Here is a 23,047-nt window from a genome sequence, read left to right on the forward strand (position 1 = left end):
GCCCAGTCTCTCTCTTTTTCTATTCCCCATTCTGACTCCCTCTTACTCCTTCTCGTCTACCCGTCACCTCCCTCTAGTGCCCCTCCTCCTTCCTTTTCTCCCAAGGTCCGCTCTCTTCTCCTCACAGACATCTTCTTTAGCCCGTTACTCTTTCCACTTATCACCTGCCCACCTTCCCTCTCATCTGGTGTCACCTATCACCTACTAGTTTATATTCCTTCCCCTGCCCCACCTCCTTATTCAGGCTTCCTCCTCCTCCTTTTCCAGTCCTGAAGAAGGATCTTGCCCCAAAATGTTGACTGTTTAGAGATGTTGCCTGACTTGCTGACTTCCTCCAGTATTTTATCTGTGTAACTCTGTGGTAGCAACACTTGTACAAGGATTTGTACAAGTCTTGTAGAATCCACCTCGAGGCTAAAATAGGACGAATTCATTGCAAAGAAATGGATTTGTAATTCTCTTCACTTTATTCACAAAATACATGTAAAATAGAAGATTTCCAGTCTTTTTAAGAAGACTTGAAATTGTATGGATATAATGAAGGCATGAAATGAGAGTGGTGGAGGGAAGACAGCCGATTCTGTCTTACTGATTAACATCAATAGTTCACTAATGGAATTTTTATGCATATGAAACAGATAAGATCTGGGTAAGTATGAGCATCTCAAAAGAATTTTTTTTGTAGTCTAATCATGAGAAGCAATCTAGTTTAAACAGGATGCTTGGTCAATTTGAAGGTAAATAACTTGCTTAAGTTAAATAAAGCCTGAATCAGCTTCTCTACTGTCTAGAGAGAGAGGAAAAACTCAGTGGTTTCTGTTTTATTTGCTCATTTGCCACCTTCCACTGCCGCAATAAGTGCATTTCATATGGGTTTAATTTTTTGACTAAGAATATGCCATTTTGTTGTCTACCACTGGTATACACAAGGTTGCCTTCAGGCTACTTCCTTCTGTATTTAGTTGGAATTCTGGTCATGTCAACTACCTCTTGATACATTTCAATTGAGGAAACATGTCACCAGTTCATTTTGCAAGCCGTAACATTTTTTAGCTGTCCCTAGTATTCAGAACTTCCAGATCAAATACTGGTGTTTACAAATGCAGCAACTCTCCTGTCTGCTGGGGGTTTACACAAAGCTCTATCTGCACTGTGTCAGTGCAAGGGTCCTATACGCCCTGTAAGTCAGACTGTTAGCCTCAAATTGGTGGAGGTTGTTTACTACAGGCCTGCAGCTTCGACTAACATACAGAATAGTTATTCACAAAGAAACAGCATTGGCTGGGAGCTCTAAATTTGACTTACATCAATTTCTTTCCCCTCAGTGTTGCCTAGCTAAGCAAATTAGGCATTGCCCAATTTAAATACTAATTGGTCCAGTTTCCAGACCTGCTGGTGAGTAGTCTCCTTTGATCAAACAGGATTGTCACCATTTTCTTTCCAATTCTGCTTGCTTACTCAAGCCCATTGTCCTTACTGGGGTAAAGGCCATCAACAGCAACTCATGAGAGTCCTTTGTCCTGGGCCAACCTTTTAAGTTGTCCCCAGGTTTAGCCCATCTTGGAAAATCCTTCCCCTCCCAAGGGCTTCTGTTGGTGTCTCTGTAGCTCTGGGATTTTACAGGATGGGGTTACTAGCCCCATGCTCAAACCTTCTCCTTTTGCAGTCGGGTGTGGGACTGTCCATGGTGGAGCTTTTACAATTCTAAGTTAAATTTTATTAATGGTATGACCTTTACCCTATTCATGAAAAAAAACTTAGTATTTTTTTTTGCTAAAATGCAGGAAGTTTATATGGAATGAAAGGAGATTTTGGTCTCTCCAGAAAATATTTGAAAACGAGCATTAGGGCTTGCCAGGGTAGATATGGAATGTTCATTTCCCGCAGTTGGGGTGTACAGAACTAGCTGCTACTGTCTGAAAACAGGGATTCAGTCATTCAGGGCAGAAGCAAAGAAATTTCTTCATCCACTGGCTGGTAAATCTTCGAAGTCTTCTAACCAAGTGCGATGTACCTAATTGCTCTGTGTGACAAACAGATCATTTTTGAGTCTTTGAATATGTTCAAGAGAGACACCTTTGGATATCATTTAGTTCAGGAATGTGGTGGAGATGAAAAATCAGCCAGTATGATATTGGATAGCAGAGCGGGTGTGAGGGTATGAATGGCCTTGTCCTGTTTTGTGTGTGCTTACCAACTCTGCCTGTAACTCCTGTGTAAGTGAAGCTAGCTTCAATAGCAATTAATTAGTCACATAGAGATACGGTGTGGAAGCAAGACCTCACCCCAAGTGGACCATGCCAATCAAGGTGTCTCCCTGCGCTATTCCAATTTGCCTGCAGTTGGCCCCTGTGCCATGAAACATTTCATATTCATGAGTTGGTCCAAATTTCTTTTGCACGTTGTAATTGTACCTGCCTCTACCACTTCCTCTGGCAGCTTGTTCTGTATAACCAACTTCACATTCTTATCAATCACCCCTGCCCTACCCCGGCTTCTGCCAATCACGTACACATTAGGTTCAATTGACAGTGGCAAATGAATTTAATAACACACGTGTTTGGAATGTGGGAGGAAGCACAGGGCGAATGTGCAAGTGTTACCCAGGCAGCAACTGAAGTCAAGACTAAATTCGGGTCACGGGCACTGTGAGCACTGCCTCCACTATTGAGTTACACTTCAGCTTAGATTGTGTTATCATGACTTGTGACATGAGCCAATTCCTATTCATTTATGTGATTGAATCACCCCTCCAGTTTTGAAGATCTCAAAGTGAGATGTTTTATGCACTGCACACTGCAAACTGAGACTTTATACTTTATTATCGCCAAACAATTGGTACTAGAACGCACAATCATCACAGCGATATTTGATTCTGTGCTTCACACTCCCTGGATTACAAATATTAAATATTAAAAATATTAAAAATAGTTAAAATTAGTAGACATTAAAAATTTAGATTATAAATCATAAACAGAAAAATGGGAAGTAAGGTAGTGCAAAAAAAAAAACGAGAGGCAGGTCCAGATATTTGGAGGGTACGGCCCAGATCCGAGTCAGGACCTGAGGATGCAGTCCTTGATAACACTGTATTGTTTGGTTTCCCAGTGGTAGCATTATGACATTTATGGTCTTTGGAATGTCTAATCAACAAAGTCAGAAATGGTTTTCTTTGCCTTTGTCATAATATGTTTTGTATTGGCAGTCTAGATTTGAAATCCCAGCATTGCTGTTGACAATGCTGAAGTCAGAGCTGAAAGAAAATGTCAATTGGCTGCAGAAGAAGATGCACCCCACTTACACTTTGTGTACAATAGTGTAAACCTCTGAAAACAAATCACAGAAGTTCGTACAATCCTTCTCTTTAATGTGTTACAGCACCTTTCTGAAGAATTCGCTTTCATTTATGTTTTTTTTTCCAGAAGTGATGAACAATTGATAAACCAGAAAGAATTTTGACCCAGGTTTTGCAAGCCATGCACCCACTTCTAGAAATATTTCCTTGTGACATGTAATAATGATCAGTAGAGTCCCGTCAGTTGTAGGCACATGCAATTTGTATTTGATTCTCTTGATCACTCCAGCTTACTGACCACCCCCCAGTGCTGATCTTCTAGTAACACATGCAGCAGGCCAGGCAGCATCTCTAGGAACAGGTACAGTCGATGTTTTGGGCTGAGACCCTTCCTCAGGACTAACTGAAAGAAGAGCTAGTAAGAGATTTGAAAGTGGTAGGGGGAGGGGGGGGATCCAAAATGATAGGAGAAGACAGGAGGGGGAGGGATGGAGCCAAGAGCTGGACAGTTGATTGGCAAAGGGGATATGAGAGGATCATGGGACAGGAGGCCAAGGGAGAAGGAAAGGAGGGCGGGGGGAAACCCAGAGGATGGGCAAGGGGTATAGTGAGAGGGACAGAGGGAGAAAAAGGAGAGAGAGAGAAAAAGAATATATGTAAATAAAATAATAATAAATAAATAACGGATGGGGTACAAGGGGGAGTAGGGGCATTAATGGAAGTTTGAGAAGTCAATGTTCATGCCATCAAGTTGGAAGCTACCCAGATGGAATATAAGGTGTTGTTCCTCCAACCTGAGTGTAGCTTCGTCTTTACAGTAGAGGCCGTGGATAGAACATATCAGAATGGGAATGGGACGTGGAATTAAAATGTGTGGCCACTGGGAGATTCTGCTTGAAATTTCAGCATCTGCAGATTTCCTCGTGTTTGCTGGTCTTCTAGTCATGTTTTCCACCAGTTAGCGAGTATGATTCAAACTGAGAGTAAAAGCATAAAGGAAAAAAAACAAAGAGCTATTCTCACACTGCTCTACTCCAGGCATAAACACTGCCAGACATGAACTCGAGCGCTGACGCTCCCGGCTTCTATTTGAGTGATTCTATTAGTGACTCTTTCCTGATACTTTCCAAATGTGTATGAGTAAACATGCACTGTGGGGGGGTAGGGGCTTCAGTGGTTTGGGAGGGGATTGATCACTCAAATCATTTCCGAGCTCCACTTGCATGGAAAATGTTTTGTTTTAATTGCACCCAAACAGTTACTAATATTTATTGCTACGTTATGAAGACACAACCGCTGGAGTTTATTAACAGTTCATTTTCTGTTTCCATCTCAACCAAATAACAAACCAAGAATGGTTTCCTTATTTTAAATGCAAGAAATAGTAACGTCATTTTTATGTGGCTGAAAGCAAGATTTGAAGTGATTTTTTTTTACAGCCCTTTTGAATGCTGGACGCTTGATGGCAGCTTAGGTTTTTGATCTAAGCATCACTTCATATTTATAAAAGTGAAAAGTTTAAATCTATCTTGCTAATTAAAATATATAACAAAATAGAAATTGCAACAGAAGTTGCAACTACATTGCAACATATCAATTTCTACTCAGTGCAGACCCCTAGAGATCAGATGAGGTAAAATCAGTTTTGCTGCATTGTGATCACTAAAATACATCCACAAGCTGATTCTGGCTGATCTTTCCTTCTTTCCTGGCTCTACGGCACAATGCTCTTGCTCTCTTTAGCCACCTATCGCTGATGATAATTATTGTAGTACCATATAACTGTCCTTTTCCAGCTTGGTAAATCTGTACCAATTGGACTGAGTGGGGGAATATTGGGCCATTCACTCAATTATAATTTTCTTCTCATTTTAAAGTCATACAAAATTGTACAATTCAGTACTTAACATATTTCATATTTTAACTAGAATTGTCTTCGTAAAACTGTCAAATTGTGATTACACCTGTGTACCAGTTTTAGTATTGTAACTGTGGAGGATGGGATGTGACCTGTAAAACTTTGATCTGTTATATTTTTAATAAGACTGACAATCATAAATTCCAGATTTCATATTTTTGGCACAGTATCAGTTGATCTTGACTAAGTCAGTCACAGAGAAATGCCATGGCTATCTCAGTACCTATACACTAGGAAGGAATAAAATCAAAATCGACGTGTCATAATCCTTTCCTATTGAGTGTTGTTATTCCTTGTGTGGTGATATCAGTTTCACATTAATACAAGAAAACTAACAATATGATAGAATACATTTAGTATTTGTAAATAAAAATACAGAGAGTACTGCAAGAATAGATTTGACACAAGACTTATGAGGGGTAACTCTTTTACAGATACCCAAAGTCTGTTTACAAAGTGATTACCTTTTGACTCAGACTTCTACTTAAGTAATGGAGGTAAAGCTTCTGAAATGGATTTGGAAACAATATGAAGAAGTGTGATGAGTATGGGGTCACCCTCCATATAGGAACTAAGATCGTCTGGATAATTCACCCTTTGACGTTCTGAAATCCTGGAGCTATTTATCTCATGGAAAATGGAAATCAGACACTTAACATAAAACAATTCAGTAACTGATTTCAAACACTAATGTAATGCTTGGGTGATTTATTTCTTTTCATTTATATTACAGCCCAAATTCAGACCAAACATTTAATTGGAAACGACAGTTCAGACAGTGACGATGAATCACAATCAAAAGGTAAGAATTTAAATGCAGAGCCTCTGTGGATTTTAGAGGAAAAGGCTTATCTAAGCCAAGCACTAGACTTTTCACTCTGAATTTTAGATGTGCCTGCTTCACATATGCAGGATCATTACATGCGGTGGACTGGCTGTTTGTGAGGTGTGTGGAGAGACAGTAGGGAGCAATGTTTGAGAAGGTAATACTGAACAACAACTTCCATCTATGTAAACTTTAAAGTGCATCAAGGCACTTCATAGGAACAATAATAAATGCTTCATGGCACTTCACAAGCATGATAACAAACAAAATGTGCACCCTAAGCAGCACGTACAAGTATATCATCCAACAGGGATGACTTAACTGCTTTAAGGAGCATTTTAAATATTAGCTTTATTTATCATATGCACATCACAATATTGAAATAATAAATAAGTAAATCAATTATGTATATTGAATAGATTTTTTAAAACATGCAAAAACAGAAATACTGTATTTTTTTTTTAAAAGTGAGATAGTGTCCAAAAGTTCAATGTCCATTTAGGAATCGGATGGTAGAGGGGAAGAAGCTGTTCCTGAATCGCTGAGTGTGTGCCTTCAGGCTTCTGTACCTCCTACCTGATGGTAACAGTGAGAAAAGGGCACGCCCTGGGTGCTGGAAGTCCTTAATAATGGACGCCGCCTTTCTTAGACACCATTCCCTGAAGATGTCCTGGGTACTTTGTAGGCTAGTACCCAAGATGGAGCTGACCAGATTTACAACCTTCTGCAGCTTCTTCGGTCCTGTGCAGCAGCCCCTCCACACCAGACGGTGATGCAGTCTGTCAGAATGCTCTCCATGGCACAACTATAGAAGTTGTTGAGTATATTTGTTGACATGCCAAATCTCTTCAAACTCCTAATAAAGTATAGTCACTGTCTTGTCTTCTTTATAACTACATCACTATGTTGGGACCAGGTCAGATCCTCAGAGATCTTGATACCCAGGAACTTGAAGCTGCTCACTCTCTCCATTTCTGATCCCTCTGTGAGGATTGGTACGTGTTCCTTCATCTTACCCTTCCTGAAGTCCATAATCAGCTCTTTCGTCTTACTGACGTTGAGTGCCAGGTTGTTGCTGCGGCACCATTCCACTAGTTGGCATATCTCACTCCTGTATGTCCTCTCGTCACCACCTGAGATTCTACCAACGATGATTGTATCGTCAGCAAATTTATAGATGGTATTTGAGCTATCTCTAGCCACACAGTCATGGGTATATAGAGAGTAGAGCAGTGGTCTAAGCACACACCCCTGAGGTGCGCCAGAGTTGATCGTCAGTGAGGAGGATATGTTATCACCAATCCGAACAGATTGTGGTCTTCCAAAGATGTAATATTGAGACTTTATGAAACACTGGTGAGACCTCACCTGGAATATTGTGAGCAGTTTTGGGCCCCATATCTTAGAAAGGATGTGCTGAAGTTGGAGAGGGTTCAAAGGAGGTTCAAGAAAATGATTCCAGAGTTGAATGGCTTGCCAAATGAAGAGCGCTTGATGGCTCTGGGCCTGTATTCACTGGAATTCAGAAGAATGAGGGGTGACCTAATTCAAACCTATCGAATGGTGGAAGGCTTTGGTAGAGTGGATATGGAGAGGATGTTTCCTGTGGTGGGAGATCCTAAGACCAGAAGACACAGCCTCAGAACAGAGGGGCATCCTTTTAGGATGGAGATGAGGAGGAATTTCTTTAGCCAGAAAATGGTGAATCTGTGGAATTCTTCGCCACAGGCAGCTGTGGAGGCCATCTTTATGTATATTTAAGGCAGAGGTTGATAGATTCTTGATTGGCCAGGGCATGAAGGGATACGGGAAGAAGGCAGGAGATAGGGGCTGAGAGGAAAATCAGATCAGCCATGATGAAGTGGTGGAGCAGTCTCGATGGGCCAAAGAGCCTAATTCTACTCCTACGTCATGTAGTCTTATGGCTTTAAAGGAGCTAATAGAGTTAGCGATATTGGGGAAGGATATTCTCATCCAAGCTGCTGATTAAATTTGCTGACAACACTACACTGATTGGCCTAATCTCAAATAATAATGAGGCAGCCTACAGAGAGGAAGTCATCACCCTGACAGAGTGGTGTCAAGAAAACAACCTCTCCCTCAATGTCCTGGTACAAGAGGGAAAGCAACCAGAAGTCGTAATACATGTTGCACAATGACAATACATGTTGCACCAATGACATAGGCAGGAAGAGGGATGAGGTCCTGAAGTGTGAGTTTCGGGAACAAGGCAGAAGGCTGAAGAACAGGACCTCAAGGGTGGCGTTCTCAGGATTGCTGCCAGTGCTACGTGACAGTGATGGTAAGAATTGGAGGAGATGGCAGTTGAATGCGTGGCTGAGGAGTTGGTGGAGGGAGCAGGGTTTTAGATTTTTGGATCATTGGGATCTCTTCTGGGGAAGGTGGGACCTGTACTGATTGGATGGGTTGCACCTGAACTCGAGGGGGAGCAATATCCTTGCAGGTAGACTTGCTAGCATGGTTCGGGAGGGTTTAAACTAATTTGTGAGGGGGATGGGACCCGGAGCAATAGAGCAGTAAAAGAAATGCATGGAGTAAAGCCAGGTCTAAAATATAGAGAGGCTTTGAGGAAAGAGAAGCAGAATAAAGGGTGTAAAGGTAGTAAGGTAGAAGGGCTAAAGTGCATGTACTTCAATGCAAGTAGCATCAGGAACAAAGGTGATGAACTGAGAGCTTGGATACATACATGGAATTATGATGTAGTGGCCATTACAGAGACTTGGCTGGCACCAGGGCAGGAGTGGATTCTCAATATTCCTGGACTTCAGTGCTTTAAAAGGGATAGAGAGTGTGGGGGGGGGGCTGGGGAGGAGGGGTGGCATTACTGGTTAGGGATACTATTACAGCTACAGAAAGGGTGGGTAATGTAGCAGGATCCTCTTTTGAGTCAGTATGGTTGGAAGTCAGGAACAGGAGGGGAGCAGTTACTCTATTGGGGGTATTCTATAGGCCCCCTGGTAGCAGCAGAGATACAGAGGAGCAGATTGGGAGGCAGATTTTGGAAAGGTACAAAAATAACAGGGTTGTTATCATGGGTGACTTTAACTTCCCTAATATTGATTGGCGCCTGATTAGTTCCAAGGGTTTAGACGGGGCAGAGTTTGTTAAATGTGTCCAGGACGGATTCCTGTCACAATATGTTGACAGGCCGACTGGGGGAATGCCAAACTAGATCTAGTACTAGGTAATGAACCGGGTCAGGTCACAGATCTCTCAGTGGGTGAGAATCTGGGGAATAGTGACCACCACTCCCTGGCCTTTAGCATTATCGTGGAAAAGGATAGAATCAGAGAGGACAGGAAAATTTTTAATTGGGGAAGGGCAAATTATAAGGCCATAAGGCTAGAACTTGCGGGTGTGAATTGGGATGATGTTTTTGCAGGGAAATGTACTATGGACATGTGGTCGATGTTTAGAGATCTCTTGCAGGATGTTAGGGATAAATTTGTCCTGGTGAAGAAGATAAAGAATGGTAGGGTGAAGGAACCATGGGTGACAAGTGAGGTGGAAAACCTAGTCAGGTGGAAGAAGGCAGCATACATGAGGTTTCGGAAGCAAGGATCAGATGGGTCTATTGAGGAATATAGGGAAGCAAGAAAGGAGCTTAAGAAGGGGCTGAGAAGAGCAAGAAGGGGGCATGAGAAGACCTTGGTGAGTAGGGTAAAGGAAAACCCCAAGGTATTCTTCAATTATGTGAAAAACAAAAGGATGACAGGAGTGAAGGTAGGACAGATTAGAGATAAAGGTGGGAAGATGTGCCTGGAGGCTGTGGAAGTGAGCAAGGTCCTCAATGAATACTTCTCTTCGGTATTCACCAATGAGAGGGAACGATGACGGTGAGGACAATATGAGTGAGGTTGATGTTCTGGGGCATGTTGATATTAAGGGAGAGGAGCTGCTGGAGTTGTTAAAATACATTAGGACAGATAAGTCCCCGGGGCCTGACAGAATATTCCCCAGGCTGCTCCACGAGGCGAGGAAAGAGATTGCAGAGCCTCTGGCTAGGATCTTTATGTCCTCGTTGTCCATGGGAATGGTACCGGAAGATTGGTGGGAAGCGAATGTTGTCCCCTTGTTCAAAAAAAGGTAGTAGGGATAATCCGGGTAATTATAGACCAGTGAGCCTTACGTCTGTGGTGGGAAAGCCGCTGGAAAAAGTCCTTAGAGATAGGATCCCTGGGCATTTAGAGAATCATGGTCTGATCAGGGACAGTCAGCATGGCTTTGTGAAGGGCAGATCGTGTCTAACAAGCCTGATAGAGTTCTTTGAGGAGGTGACCAAGCATATAGATGAGGGTAGTGTAGTGGATGTGAGCTATATGGATTTTAGTAAGGCATTCGACAAGGTTCCGCACGGTAGGCTTATTCACAAAGTCGGAAGGCATGGGATCCAGGGAAGTTTAGCCGGGTGGATTCAGAATTGGCTTGCCTGCAAAAGGCAGAGGGTCATGGTGGAGGGAGTACATTCAGATTGGAGGGTTGTGACTAGTGGTGTCCCACAAGGATCGGTTCTGGGACCTCTACTATTCGTGAACGACCTGGATGTGGGGGTTGAAGGGTGGGTTGGCAAATTTGCAGACGACACAAAGGTTGGTGGTGTTGTACATAGTGTAGAAGATTGTCGAAGATTGCAGAGGGACATTGATAGGATGCAGAAGTGGGCTGAGAAGTGGCAGATGGAGTTCAACCCGGAGAAGTGTGAGGTGGTACACTTTGGAAGGACAAACTCCAAGGCAGAGTACAAAATAAATGGCAGGATACTTGGTAGTGTGGAGGAGCGGAGGGATCTAAGGGTACATGTCCACAGATCCCTGAAAATTGCCTTACAGATAGATAGGGTAGCTAAGAAAGTTTATGGGGTGTTAGCTTTCATAAGTTGAGGTATAGAGTTTAAGAGCCAGAGGTAATGATGCAGCTCTATAAAACTCTGGTTAGGCCACACTTGGAGTACTCTGTCCAGTTCTGGTCTCCTCACTATAGGAAGGATGTGGAAGCATTGGAAAGGGTACAGAGGAGATTTACCAGGATACTGCCTGGTTTAGAGAGTATGCATTATGATCAGAGATTAAGGGAGCTAGGGTTTTACTCTTTGGAGAGAAGGAGGATGAGAGGAGACATGATAGAGGTGTACAAGATAATAAGAGGAATAGATAGAGTGGATAGCCAGCGCCTCTTCCCTAGGGCACCACTGCTCAATACAAGAGGACATTGCTTTAAGGTAAGGGGTGGGAAGTTCAAGGGGGATATTAGAGGAATGTTTTTTACTCAGAGAGTGGTTGGTACGTGGAATGCACTGCCTGAGTCAGTGGTGGAGGCAGATACACTGGTGAAATTTAAGAGACTACTAGACAGGTATATGGAGGAATTTAAGGTGGGGGTTTATATGGGAGGCAGAGTTTGAGGGGTCAACACAACATTGTGGGCTGAAGGGCCTGTACTGTGCTGTACTATTCTATGTTCTATGTTCATTAATTGTGGAATTGAATTTAGGAGCCGAGAGGTTGTTTTGCAGCTATATAGGACCCTGGTCAGACCCCACTTGGAGTACTGTGCTCAGTTCTGGTCACCTCATGACAGGAAGGATGTGGAAGCCATAGAAAGGGTGCAGAGGAGATTTACAAGGATGTTGCCTGGGTTGGGGAGCATTTCTTATGAGATCAGGTTGAGTGATCTCAGCCTTTTCTCCTTGGATCGACGGAGGATGAGAGGTGACCTGATAGAGGTGCATCAGATGATGAGATGCATTGATCATGTGGATAGTCAGTGGCTTTTTCCCAGGGCTGAAATGGCTGCCACAAGAGGGCACAGGTTTAAGGTGCTTGGGAGTAGGTACAGAGGAGATGTCGGGTAAGTTTTTTACGCAGAAAGTGGTGAGTACGTGGAATGGGCTGCCGGCAACGGTGGTGGAGGCAGATACGATCAGGTCTTTTAAGAGACTTTGGATAGGTACATGGAGCTTAGAAAAATAGAGGGCTATAGGTAAGCCTAGTAATTTCTAAGGTTGGGACATGTTTGGCACAGCTTTGAGGGCTGAAGGGCCTGTATTGTGCTGTAGGTTTTCTATGTTTCTATGAAACAGTACCGCAGCACAGGCTTTGGGACAGCTTCTTCACCAGGCCATCAGACTACTTAATTCATGCTGATGCAACTGTATTTCTATGTTATTTTGACTAACCTGTTGTACGTAATATTTATTATAAATTGCTATAATTGCACATTTGAACAGAGATGTAATGTAAAGATTTTAACTCATGTATATGAAGGATGTAAGTATTCAATTCATATGTGGAGCATTGGCAGCTACCAATGGAGTAATTCACTTTCGAGCTAAGTACAAGACTGGAACTGGAGGAAAACTGATACCTCAGAGGAATGTAGTAAACTTGATAGAGATACTCAAGTTAGTGAAACATTTCAATATCGCAGGCTCACTAAATCAGTAGATAAGGAAGCAACTTGAACCATATCATTCCTGAAATGTTGGAGAGAGAATTGTGCATTCACTTTGAGGTTTCAATACATGACTAGGAAACCTAATTTGCAATTTACAGACATTGTATTCTTAGCACCAACTTCAAAAGAGTAACTACCAAGAGTCAAATTGCCAGATGATCTTTGCTCGCCAGCAGTTAACTCACCAAGAGTGTTTCAGTTTCAAGTTAATTGTTCAACCAATTATGATTATGTTGTAGGAACTATTATGGATGGTTACCTACTAACTTTGCTCAGGCAACTTTGAACCAGAATTACTTGGTACAGATCCCAGCAACGTAAGTTGAAACTTTGCAGAATATGTAACATGAATGGCAAATAAGTCATTGCATGAGACACACAGTACTTTTTTTTAAGCAACGTAAAAGCAGTGAATTGAATGCTAAAGAACAGATTGCAGTAAACATACTCAAGAGAAACGTGTTTGCCTTTTGACAGAGGAGCGGTATGGGAGTGAAGCAGCAGAGGCAGAAGAGGAGAGTCAGCAGATTAACCAGGATAGCTGGGTACAGAGGATGGTAAAGACCCTGTTTAGTGACACTGCACTTTTCAACACGCGGGAAGGCCGAGCTGGCAAAGTGCACAACTTTATGCTGGGCCTTAACCTGAACACGTCATTTCCACTGTCTCCCCTTGGTGACCTGATGCCACAAGAACTGCTGGAGGATGATGAAGTAGATGCTGCAGTCACAGGTTTGTAGTTCTCTTTTGGCCAGCGTAATGGACATAAAATCTTCCTTACACAAGTTATTCTTGTTACAGTTAACAAGCTTTTCCTTTAGTTGGAAGTATGAGAAGTGGCAATATAAACAAAGGGCATAATTTTAACAGACCCATGTAAACAGAGATTTAAGGTGTAACAGCATTGGATGTTGAAGACCGCATAACAAGTTGAAAAAGTTACTTTAAAAAGCACTTGGGATTCTGGATTTAAGAGTAGCGATTATAACGTGAGGAAGCCATGAGGAACCTTTATAAAACATGGGTTCAGATGCAACTAGAGCAATTTTGGGCTCCTTACCATGTGAAAGATGCAAAATCTTTGGAAATGGTGCAAAAGGATTTATGATAAAGATTCCAGGGATCAGGGAATTGAGTGATATGGACACACTGGGGAAGGATTTGGAACAAGGATTTTGCAAGGACAGCTAATAGAATTATTTAAAATCATGGAGGGTATAGGTACAGTAGATAGAGAGAAATTGTCCTCATTGACGGAGGTCTCAACAACTAGATGTGCAATGAAGGTGATCAGCAAATGAACCCAAAATGACCTGAGAGTTTCAATTCAGCAAGTAGTTAGCCTTGCCAGGGGAGTAGTGGAGGTAGTTTCACTTGTAGTATTGAAAAAGGAGCATCGTTAGTATTTGAAGAGTAAAGATTGTAGGGTTATGGTGAGAGTAGATTGAAATGGGATGAACTAAATTGGTATAGAAGATGAAAAAGCTGTAACCATTCTGTGACTCCTCTACTGACCCCACTTCATTGGATTTAAATAAACTATATCTGTAAAGGTCTGCTGTGCCTGCTTTCACTGGGGTATGCAGAGCATTCCCCTCACTTTTTTACAGTTCATTGTGACTGGAACAGCTTCTTCTTCATGTGCCTTGCGTGTTACACGCTTAGGCGATCATGGCTCTCCACATCGAATGATTCCATGCAGCATCAATGATATCTGGCACACTTAGATCTGTTAGTTCTTTCACAGTGTCCATATATTTTCTTTTTTGCCTTTCTCTTCTGTGTTTCCCAGGCATTCTATTTCTCCCTCTCTGATGACACGGCCCAGGAATTTAAGTTTCCTGTCATTTAATGTTCTCATTAAAGATCTTATTGTATGGGCACGTTGGAGTACTGTCTCATTAGTTACCCTATCTCTATATGATATTTCCAACATTCTTCTAAGAAACCACATTTCTATTGTTCCTAAGTTTCTTTGGAGTTCTGGTGTTATAGTCCATGTTTCGGAAGCATACAGCAAGATTGACCAGATGTAGCATTTTAGTAGCCTAAACCTTGTTTTCATAGAAATGTGTCTGTTGGTAAAAATGGTTTTAATTTTTTGGAAGTTGGTTTTGGCAATGGAAGTTCTTCTTTTTATTTCTACTTCACTTCTACCATCTTGTGATATAAAGCTACCAAAGTAATTAAAGCTGGTCTTTTGTTCAATTTCTTGGTTGCCGATGTACAATTGGCAGTTGGGAGTATCCTGCTGTTTTGATATTACCATACATTTGGCTTTTTTTTACGGTTGATGGTTAGACCAAAATCTGCACTTGTTTGTACTACTTTGTCTAGAAGAATTTGTAGGTCTTCTGCAGCACTTGCTATTAGGGTGGTATCGTCTGCATGTTTATCCCATTTAGGCCTTCTATTTCTCTGAGAATCATTTCACTATAGATATTAAATAATTCCGGTTAGGCAACGCATCCCTGTCTAACTCCTCTTTGAATTTTAGTCCAACTACTTATATTATCATTAATTTTTATCGCCGCCATTTGGTTCCAATATAAATTTTGAAGCAGTTGTTGGTCCCTTCTGTCAATGTTTAGTTTACTGAGAACTTGAAATAATTTTTCATGTTGCACTTTGTCGAATGCTTTAGTGAAATCAATAAAACATAAAAAGACATCATTTTGATATTCAATTGCCCTTTCTGAAAACATTGGTAGTATGAAAATTGCATTCCTAGTTCCTCTATCCTCAATAAATCCATATTGCAGTTTAGAAGTTTCTGGCCTTAACTTGTTTTTAATTCGACACAGAACAATTCTCAACAAGATCTTTATTATGTGACTCATAAGACTGATTGTTCTATAATTTTCACAATCAATAGTTCCAGGAATTTTTGGCAGAGTTATAAATACTGATTTCAAGAGATCTTCAGGCAATACACCAGACTCATATATTCCATTAAACAGTTCAAGAAGAATATCTGTGCCCAAATTTTCTAGGGCTTGTATCATTTCTACTGAAATTTCATCAGGTCCAGTGGCTTTACCATGTTTCATGCTTTTCATTGCTTTAGTTATTTCTTCTTTGGTAATAGGTGGGCCCGAATTAGGGTGCTTAATATCTGAGGGTCCCCCTCTATTATCTTCAAAAAGCTGCTCTATGTACTGAATCCACCTCTCACATACTTAATCTGGATCTGTTAGTATGGATCCGTCTGCTGATCTTATGCATCCTGTAGAGGATGTTTCCTTAATACCAGTAATTTCCTTAATTTTCTTGTGCATTTCTTTGCTGTTGTTAATATAGCCTTCTACTTCATTGCATTTTTGATTCAGCCATTCTTCCTTTGCAAAATTGTCTGGTCTGTCTGTCTTGCTCTCTGTATTGCACTTCATTATTCTTCACTAACCTCCTTTGTTCCATCAGATCTAGAATTTCTTGGGTTATCCACCCTTTGTTGGTGTGTTGGATTTCTTGCACTGGGATTATCTCCTCTGCTGATTGCTGTATAGCATATTTAAATCTGTCCCAAATAGGTGTTGTTAAGTTTTCGTTGAGGTGTTCTTCTACAGCTGTCTTAAATTGTTGCTTAAGTATGCTATCCTTTTTAAGTTCTCCCAACATATACTTCTTTCTCTTTTTTCCACGTGTCAGTTTCTTTAATTTTGTTTTAATGGTAGCTATTACTGGATGGTGATCTGAACCACAGTCTGCTCCTGGGTAAGCTTTAGGATTTGTGATACTATTTCTAAAGCATTCATTGATGGTAATGAAATCTATTTGATTCTTTGTTCTATCTCCAGGGCTAATCCAAGTACACAATCTACGTGGGTGGTTTTTATACCAAGTATTGGTGATCACTTGGTTGTTTCTGACACACCAATCAGTAAACCTTCCTCCATTTTCATTTTTCTCCCCTAATCCAAAAGGTCCTATGATGTTACCAACCCTTTCCTGTCCAACTTTGGAGTTAAAATCTCCCATGACTAGTTTTATATCCTGGGATTTACATTGCTCATAAGCACTGTCGAGGTTTTCATAAAACATGTTGATATCCTTATCCACATCATTTGCTGGTGCATAGGCTTGGATTATGCTAATGTTAAAAGGGTTAATTTAACTAAAAGCAGTCGGTCAGCTATCGCCCAATATCCCATAAGACATTTTGATACTTGTTTGTTTAAAATAATTTCAACTCCATACACATGCTGTTGACCTCCAGAGTACATTATCAGAGAACTATTCTTAGTGAATTTGCCACTGTCGGTCCATCTCATTTCTGACAGGCCTAAGATATCAACTTACAACCTTTTCATTTCATTTAATGTGTTGTCCAACTTTCCTTTCTGGTAAAGTGTACGTATGTTCTATGTTGCTACCCTTAGCCTTTCATTATTGCTTACAGTCTCTGGATGATGGTCTGGTGTCACCTGCAGCACATGACTACCCCGACCGAGCGAGGTGTTCTTCTGTTGATTAGAATCAACCCCATTCACGCTGTTGTCTTGTTTCCTTCCTTTGTTTCTTTCCGTGATTGACTAGGCAGAAATTACAACAGTGGTTTGCCATTGACTTTTGTTGCTGCAGTGCTCATCTAACTAGAGCATTTGGCCTCTACTGGTGTTCCCGATTGGGAACCATACACTAGACGTCGCCCAGCCTTTGCTGTTGTTGTACAAAAACAATCCTCTACCAAAGCCTGGAATCCATCTCCCTGCTGCTGGAGACTTCAGTGATTTTAGCTGACACCACCACCATTGGTCTGGTTATTTTTCTGGCGCCAAACACTCGCCATAGACAGAGCTCCTTTGGCGAGACAGCGTGCACCCAGACCTAAGAACTACGTGAAGGTAGAGTTGTCTTGGGTGGTAGAAGCTATATAATCGCTATTGTCATTTCTTGATATTTAGTCAGAACCCAACCACCCCATATACCCCGACTGGAACAGCACCATTTCCAAATTAGAAAGTCTCTACAGCTTCTTCCCTTACTTTCCAGTTTCAGCTTGTCCACTTCCAAATATTTCGCTAACTTCTGTATTTACGTTTCTGGGAAACTCCTAACCAATATCTACCTTAAGTCCACCAATTCCACTATGATGTAGGTAATGGAATGGGCATGTCTCCATTTGACCAGCTTTGCTGTCTATAGCTCATCTATTATGCTACACTCCACACCAAAGCCTCCAGTTTATTTTTTGTCCTCAAATGAGCATTGCCCTTCTGTGATGTTGACCACATTTGTCACATTTCCACATTTCTTTCATTCCTTCCCGTTCTTCACAGAACCATTAAGCTTTCCCTCATCCTCATTCTTTGCCCTCCTCCCCTCCCACCAACATCTTTACTGAACCGATCATTCTCCAGTTCTTCTACCAGCTCTGGCAAGACATTACTGGCAGATGATTTTCTTTGCCCTCCCATCCATCATTCAGAAAAGACCATTCCCTCCACAACCCTGTAGTTCACTCTTCAATCAGTTCTAGCATGTGTTTCACTTCCTTTGCTTTCACAGGACAAGGAACACCTTTTTTACTTCCTTTTACTTCCTCCTCCACTGTCAAGTCAATTTATTGTCATTTAACTATATACATGTATATAATGTATATAACCATATAATATATACAGAAACGAGATAACCTTTCTCCAAACCTGGGTGTAAAACGCAGTCCAGGATATAAGCAAATAAAACTGTGATCTGCTTCTTTATCCTATTAGTGTTCTGTATTATCTGTGATCAGCCCTGTTCTATGAACATCATTTTGCAGGATGCCTCTATTCATTTGAGAAATGAGATACCAATCTTCTGATCACATGTAAACCCATTCCCATTTTGACCGTCCTATCGTTAACGTTGTTCCAGGTAAACTCAATGAAACTTGAACTTCAAGGACTAGTACTCCACCATTGGATTAGGCACTTTACAATAGGGCTTTTGACATGCTGTTTGATGCATCTTGATTTATTTCGTATTCCAGATATTTTTGCTCTGCTGTGAAAGTCATCTGTTAAACAGAATAACGTCATCTTAGAGGAGTGTTACTTAGGGTTTGGAACAAAAGTAGTAACAGGATTGGGCCTTGAACCTTTTCGACCTTGCACTTAAAACACTCTATCAACTTCATCCAGTCTCCCATCATCTGTGCTATCAAAGTCTATCAGTTTCAGTTGTGACATTGTGACATTCTGAGGAGACGGGATGAATAAGGGCTGTGTTCACAAATTCAACCCACCCACCCCCCTTCAAACTGTGAAGCTGTACTACATAAACAAAGCTAGTTCAGTCATGACAATCATTGTATAAATGCACTAATTTCACATGTCCCTATAGTTTCACAGCTCATAGTTCTTGATGACACAACATTGATAGAAACTGTTAATAAATGGATTCTCCCTGTGTCTCAGCAATATTAATTCATAATCTAGAAGAGGGGAGGGCACTGCCAGAGGAGTGTTCTGTGTGTGATCTGAATTCATGTTTTCCTGACAGATCCAGATGAGTTTGAAAGGATCTATGAGCCACTTGATGTAAAAAGTAAGAAGATTCATGTGGTGGACAGTGGGCTCACCTTCAACCTACCCTATCCACTAATATTGCGACCTCAACGTGCCATTGACCTCATCATCTCCTTTGATTTTTCTGCCAGACCAAGTGACTCTAGCCCACCTTTTAAGGTAAAAGATAATCTATCTAATTTTGTGCTCGAAGGAGCAGGGTCTGTGATGAATAGTTCAGTTAAAAAAAACCACTGCTGGGAGAATATGAATTTGTTTTCTGTTATTTTAAAGTGATCTGTCAAGTTTCCCGTAATTTTTAAATAATTTTAACTTCCTGTTTTTTCATATATACTTGCCTTAAGTTATTTGAATGCAGGAGGTGTACAAATGGGTAAGAAAATTAATGCACTGCCATCTCTGTGGTTTGAGTGAAAGTAGATGAAGGTACTTAGATCATTAATTTGGTTGTCATAATGTAATTATAAATCCTTGGATGTAGCTGTAGCTTTGGCAGAAGGATGTGAGACCCATCTTATGGTTTCATTACCTTTCATTGCTGTGGTTTAATATGGATCTGACCTCATTGCTGATCATTACCTTCTCTCTGCTGCTGTTTTCTCCTGATTGAATCAAATTGTGTATTTCTGATGGCTCTGATATGATGCTTTCTTCCCTACTGTATTGAATATTGTGTCAGCTGTCACGCTGCAAGTTAAACTTGTAGAATAAATAACACAGGGTTCTACTCAAATTACATTTCAATGGATGCAGGAAGGAACGTGTGATTTTAGTTTTCAGGACCAGACATGCTGGCATGTTTCTGTAGATGGTTTCCCAAATATTGGTTTCTTTTATTTTTGACATATTAATGGTTAAAAATGAGTTTCACTTGTAGATGCACAATATTATACATTTAATCACTTTTTTCTTAAGACTGGCTTTCAATTAAAGAGATAATAACTTAATAAGTTTTTATTTGTTTTTTCTCGTTGCCGTTTACGTGATTTTTTTGCTCGTGGAGTTGATGTTTTTTTCTTTGAACAGGCTGGTTCCATGGTTGTTCTTTGTTTTTGTTGCTGTCTGTGGGAAGATGAATCTCAGGGTTGTATACTGCATACATTCTTTGATAATAAATGTACTTTGAATTCTTGAATCCTTAATACAGAAACCTCTTGTGGGACTTTGAAATGCAGCTTTAATTGGCAGCTATTTTAAATGTCTTTACAATTTAATAAAATTGGTGTGAATTACATATTTTCCTATTTGATCAATTATCTGCATTTATTGATAATGGCAGAATTATTATGAACTGTTAGTTCTATTACTAATTAATTTATTCAATTCTTATTAATTTTAAGAATATCATATCATGTATAAATTAATTGTGCTTTGAAAATTGTTTTAAATTTCCTACATTCAAAGCGCAAATGCCAGTCACCTTTTCTGGAGCACAACACTATAGGTCTGCCTTAGCCTTGGGGTTAAACCGAGCCTCCTGACCAATAAAACCTTTCTGACACATGTAGATAGGCCAAATACTTGTAACTTTTTTATTGTGATATTGACAACACTACTTTAAATTAGGAGCACAGTGCTAGGCTGAAATATCATTTCTTACTAGCTAAACGCAAAGTGTTAGACCGATGTGGTCATGTTTCATATAATTTATATCACACACATTTTAAGAAAACTCAGGTTAATCTACACTGTTCTGAACCTGATCATGTATTTTAGGTACTCTTGCACGAATCCATTTTGTGATAATATCGCAGACTTTCATGGAGCACAGTTGTCTTACAGCATGCCTAATTACATTGACTTTTCCCAGCATCCTTTAGCTCAAATATAGTTCGCCTATAATTTACTAGAAGCAAGAGTTGACGGCTACTGTGCACATAACCTCTGGGACCAAGGTGAGCAAAGGGATAAACAGTGCATCTATCTGTCTAACAATGAGATTTAAGATCTGAGAAAAAAATAAGGATCAAGGAGGATTGTGAATTATTCTGGGAAAATTCAGAAAGCAAGTTACAGAGATAGATTGAATCAAGAGTAAGAGGTACTTTTTTTAAAAAAGGACGAAAAAGACCTTCAACAATAGTTCACTATTTGAAATGATGATGGTTTCTTTCTAGTTGAGCATTTGATCAACAGTCGTAAGCAAATATTCTCTAGCAGTCTATTGAGATAAAGCATAATTTGCTACACAGCAGTTTTGGTGGTTTATGAGACCACTCTGAGAACCACAGAAAGGAAGGGTGAAGTGTGTGTTTCTTCCACTATTTATACTAGGTTTCTGTAATTAATGCTGTTAGATTCATTTCTTCTCTTGAAAGTGGTCATGATTTCAGCATCTCTATGTTCCTCTGCTTGTCTCCTTTTCTTCCCAGATGTGAACAATGTAGTTGTGTTTTTTTAACTGAAATTCCTTGGGATATTTGCAGAGAATGCATCTGTACACACAGTTATTTTAGATATTACATGGTCTTTTCAACCTCTTGTTGATCAGGCAAGACTGGACTGAATAGATTGCTGTTTATAGTCTTGCTCAGGATGACCTTTGCTAATGACTTTTGAAATGACAATGCCTTGGGATTAAAAATCTTTCAGGCCTTTGCTGGGAATGAAGAAATACAACAAAAATTTGCTAGTCTAATCATTTGTACAGTATCAATGCAATAATGGACCATTTTTCATACTATTGTTTGGCCAGAATTTGCTAAAGATGTGAGTTAAATAGGGACTTACTTAAGGCTTTTGATAAGGTTCCACATTGTAGGCTGCTCTGGAAGGTTAGATCTTATGGGATCCAGGGAGAGCTGGCTAATTGGATATGCAATTGGCTTGATGGTAGACAACAGAGGGTGCTGGAAGACGTCAGTAGGACTAGAAGCCCATGACCTTTGGTGTACTTCTGGGCTCAGTGCTAGGCCCACTGTTGTCTGTCAATTATATCAGTAATTTGGATAAGAATGTATAAGGCATGGTTGGTAAGTTTGCAATTGGCATGAAAATAGATTATATAGTGGACAATGAAGAAGATTATCAAAAATACAGGAGGATCTTGATCAGCCAAGTAAGTAGGCCAAGGAATTACACATTATTAAACTGGAAAGATTGCAGAGAAGATGTACAAGGATGCTGCCATGATTTGATAGACAGAGTTGTAGGGAGAGGTTACAGGCTAGGACCTTATTCCCTAGAGTACAGGAGACAGAGAAATCATCTTATAGATATGTAATAATGGGGGGGCATAGACAGGGTGAATGCAGTGTCTTTTTTCCCCAAAGCTGGGGTATCCAGCACTAGAGGGCATAAGTTTAAAATGAGATAGGAAAGGTTTAAGATGAATTTGAGGGTGAACTTTTTACTTACACTAAGGGTGGTATCTTTGTGGAATCAGCTGCTGGGGTAGTGGTTGAGGCAGGTACAATAACAGGTTTTAAAAGACATTTGTTCAGGTACATGCTGTGGAAAGGTTTAGAGGTTATGGGCCAAATGCTGGCAAATGGAACTAGCTTGAATGGGGCATTTTGGTGGGCGTGGACCAGTTGTATGACTGTTAATAACTGTGTAAATCGATGTACGACAAGGACATATACAATGAAATGTGAATATTTGGTGAATGACTTGAGATACAGAAACTTGTGTGGAGTTAAAGGCGAAGTGCTATAGTGTTGCTGCATTGCAGATTGATCGGCCATAAAATCCTTCACAGTAAGTTGAGTATTTTACATATAACCTTTTAACAATGTGATCATTGTTAACGGGGTAGTTACTGATCTGTGAGATTAGATTATTCTTATGGCTCAACTCACTGTGAGAAGATGGTAATTCTCTTCTGATTTACTCCTTCCTTATCATCACTTTCATATCCTTCTCAGCAAAATCAATATCAAGGTGTCTTAAGTTACTTTCATTATTGGCATTGGCCATGACATTTGAAATCCTGAGCAGTATATTAATGAATGGAATTTGCCTTTACGTAAATTCTTTTAAATATTTGTTAACCATATTAGTTACCACAAAAAGGCATCCATGGA

At 40.4% G+C, this 23,047-nt stretch overlaps 1 protein-coding gene across 4 annotated transcripts in view; it reads left to right on the forward strand.

The window, feature by feature from the left end:
- LOC140205987 (cytosolic phospholipase A2-like) overlaps window positions 1-23,047 on the forward strand; it is a 190,187-nt gene that overhangs the window by 140,787 nt on the left and 26,353 nt on the right. For all 4 annotated transcript variants that reach the window (XM_072273964.1, XM_072273962.1, XM_072273963.1 and 1 more), the window contains 3 exons: window positions 5,947-6,015; window positions 12,991-13,245; window positions 18,997-19,181. In XM_072273964.1, coding sequence (XP_072130065.1) covers window positions 5,947-6,015; window positions 12,991-13,245; window positions 18,997-19,181 — 509 coding nt within the window. The remainder of the gene's footprint in view (window positions 1-5,946; window positions 6,016-12,990; window positions 13,246-18,996; window positions 19,182-23,047) is intronic.

The sequence above is a fragment of the Mobula birostris genome, chromosome 12 (assembly GCF_030028105.1).
Source record: "Mobula birostris isolate sMobBir1 chromosome 12, sMobBir1.hap1, whole genome shotgun sequence".
In the NCBI taxonomy this organism is placed as follows: Eukaryota; Metazoa; Chordata; class Chondrichthyes; order Myliobatiformes; family Myliobatidae; genus Mobula; species Mobula birostris.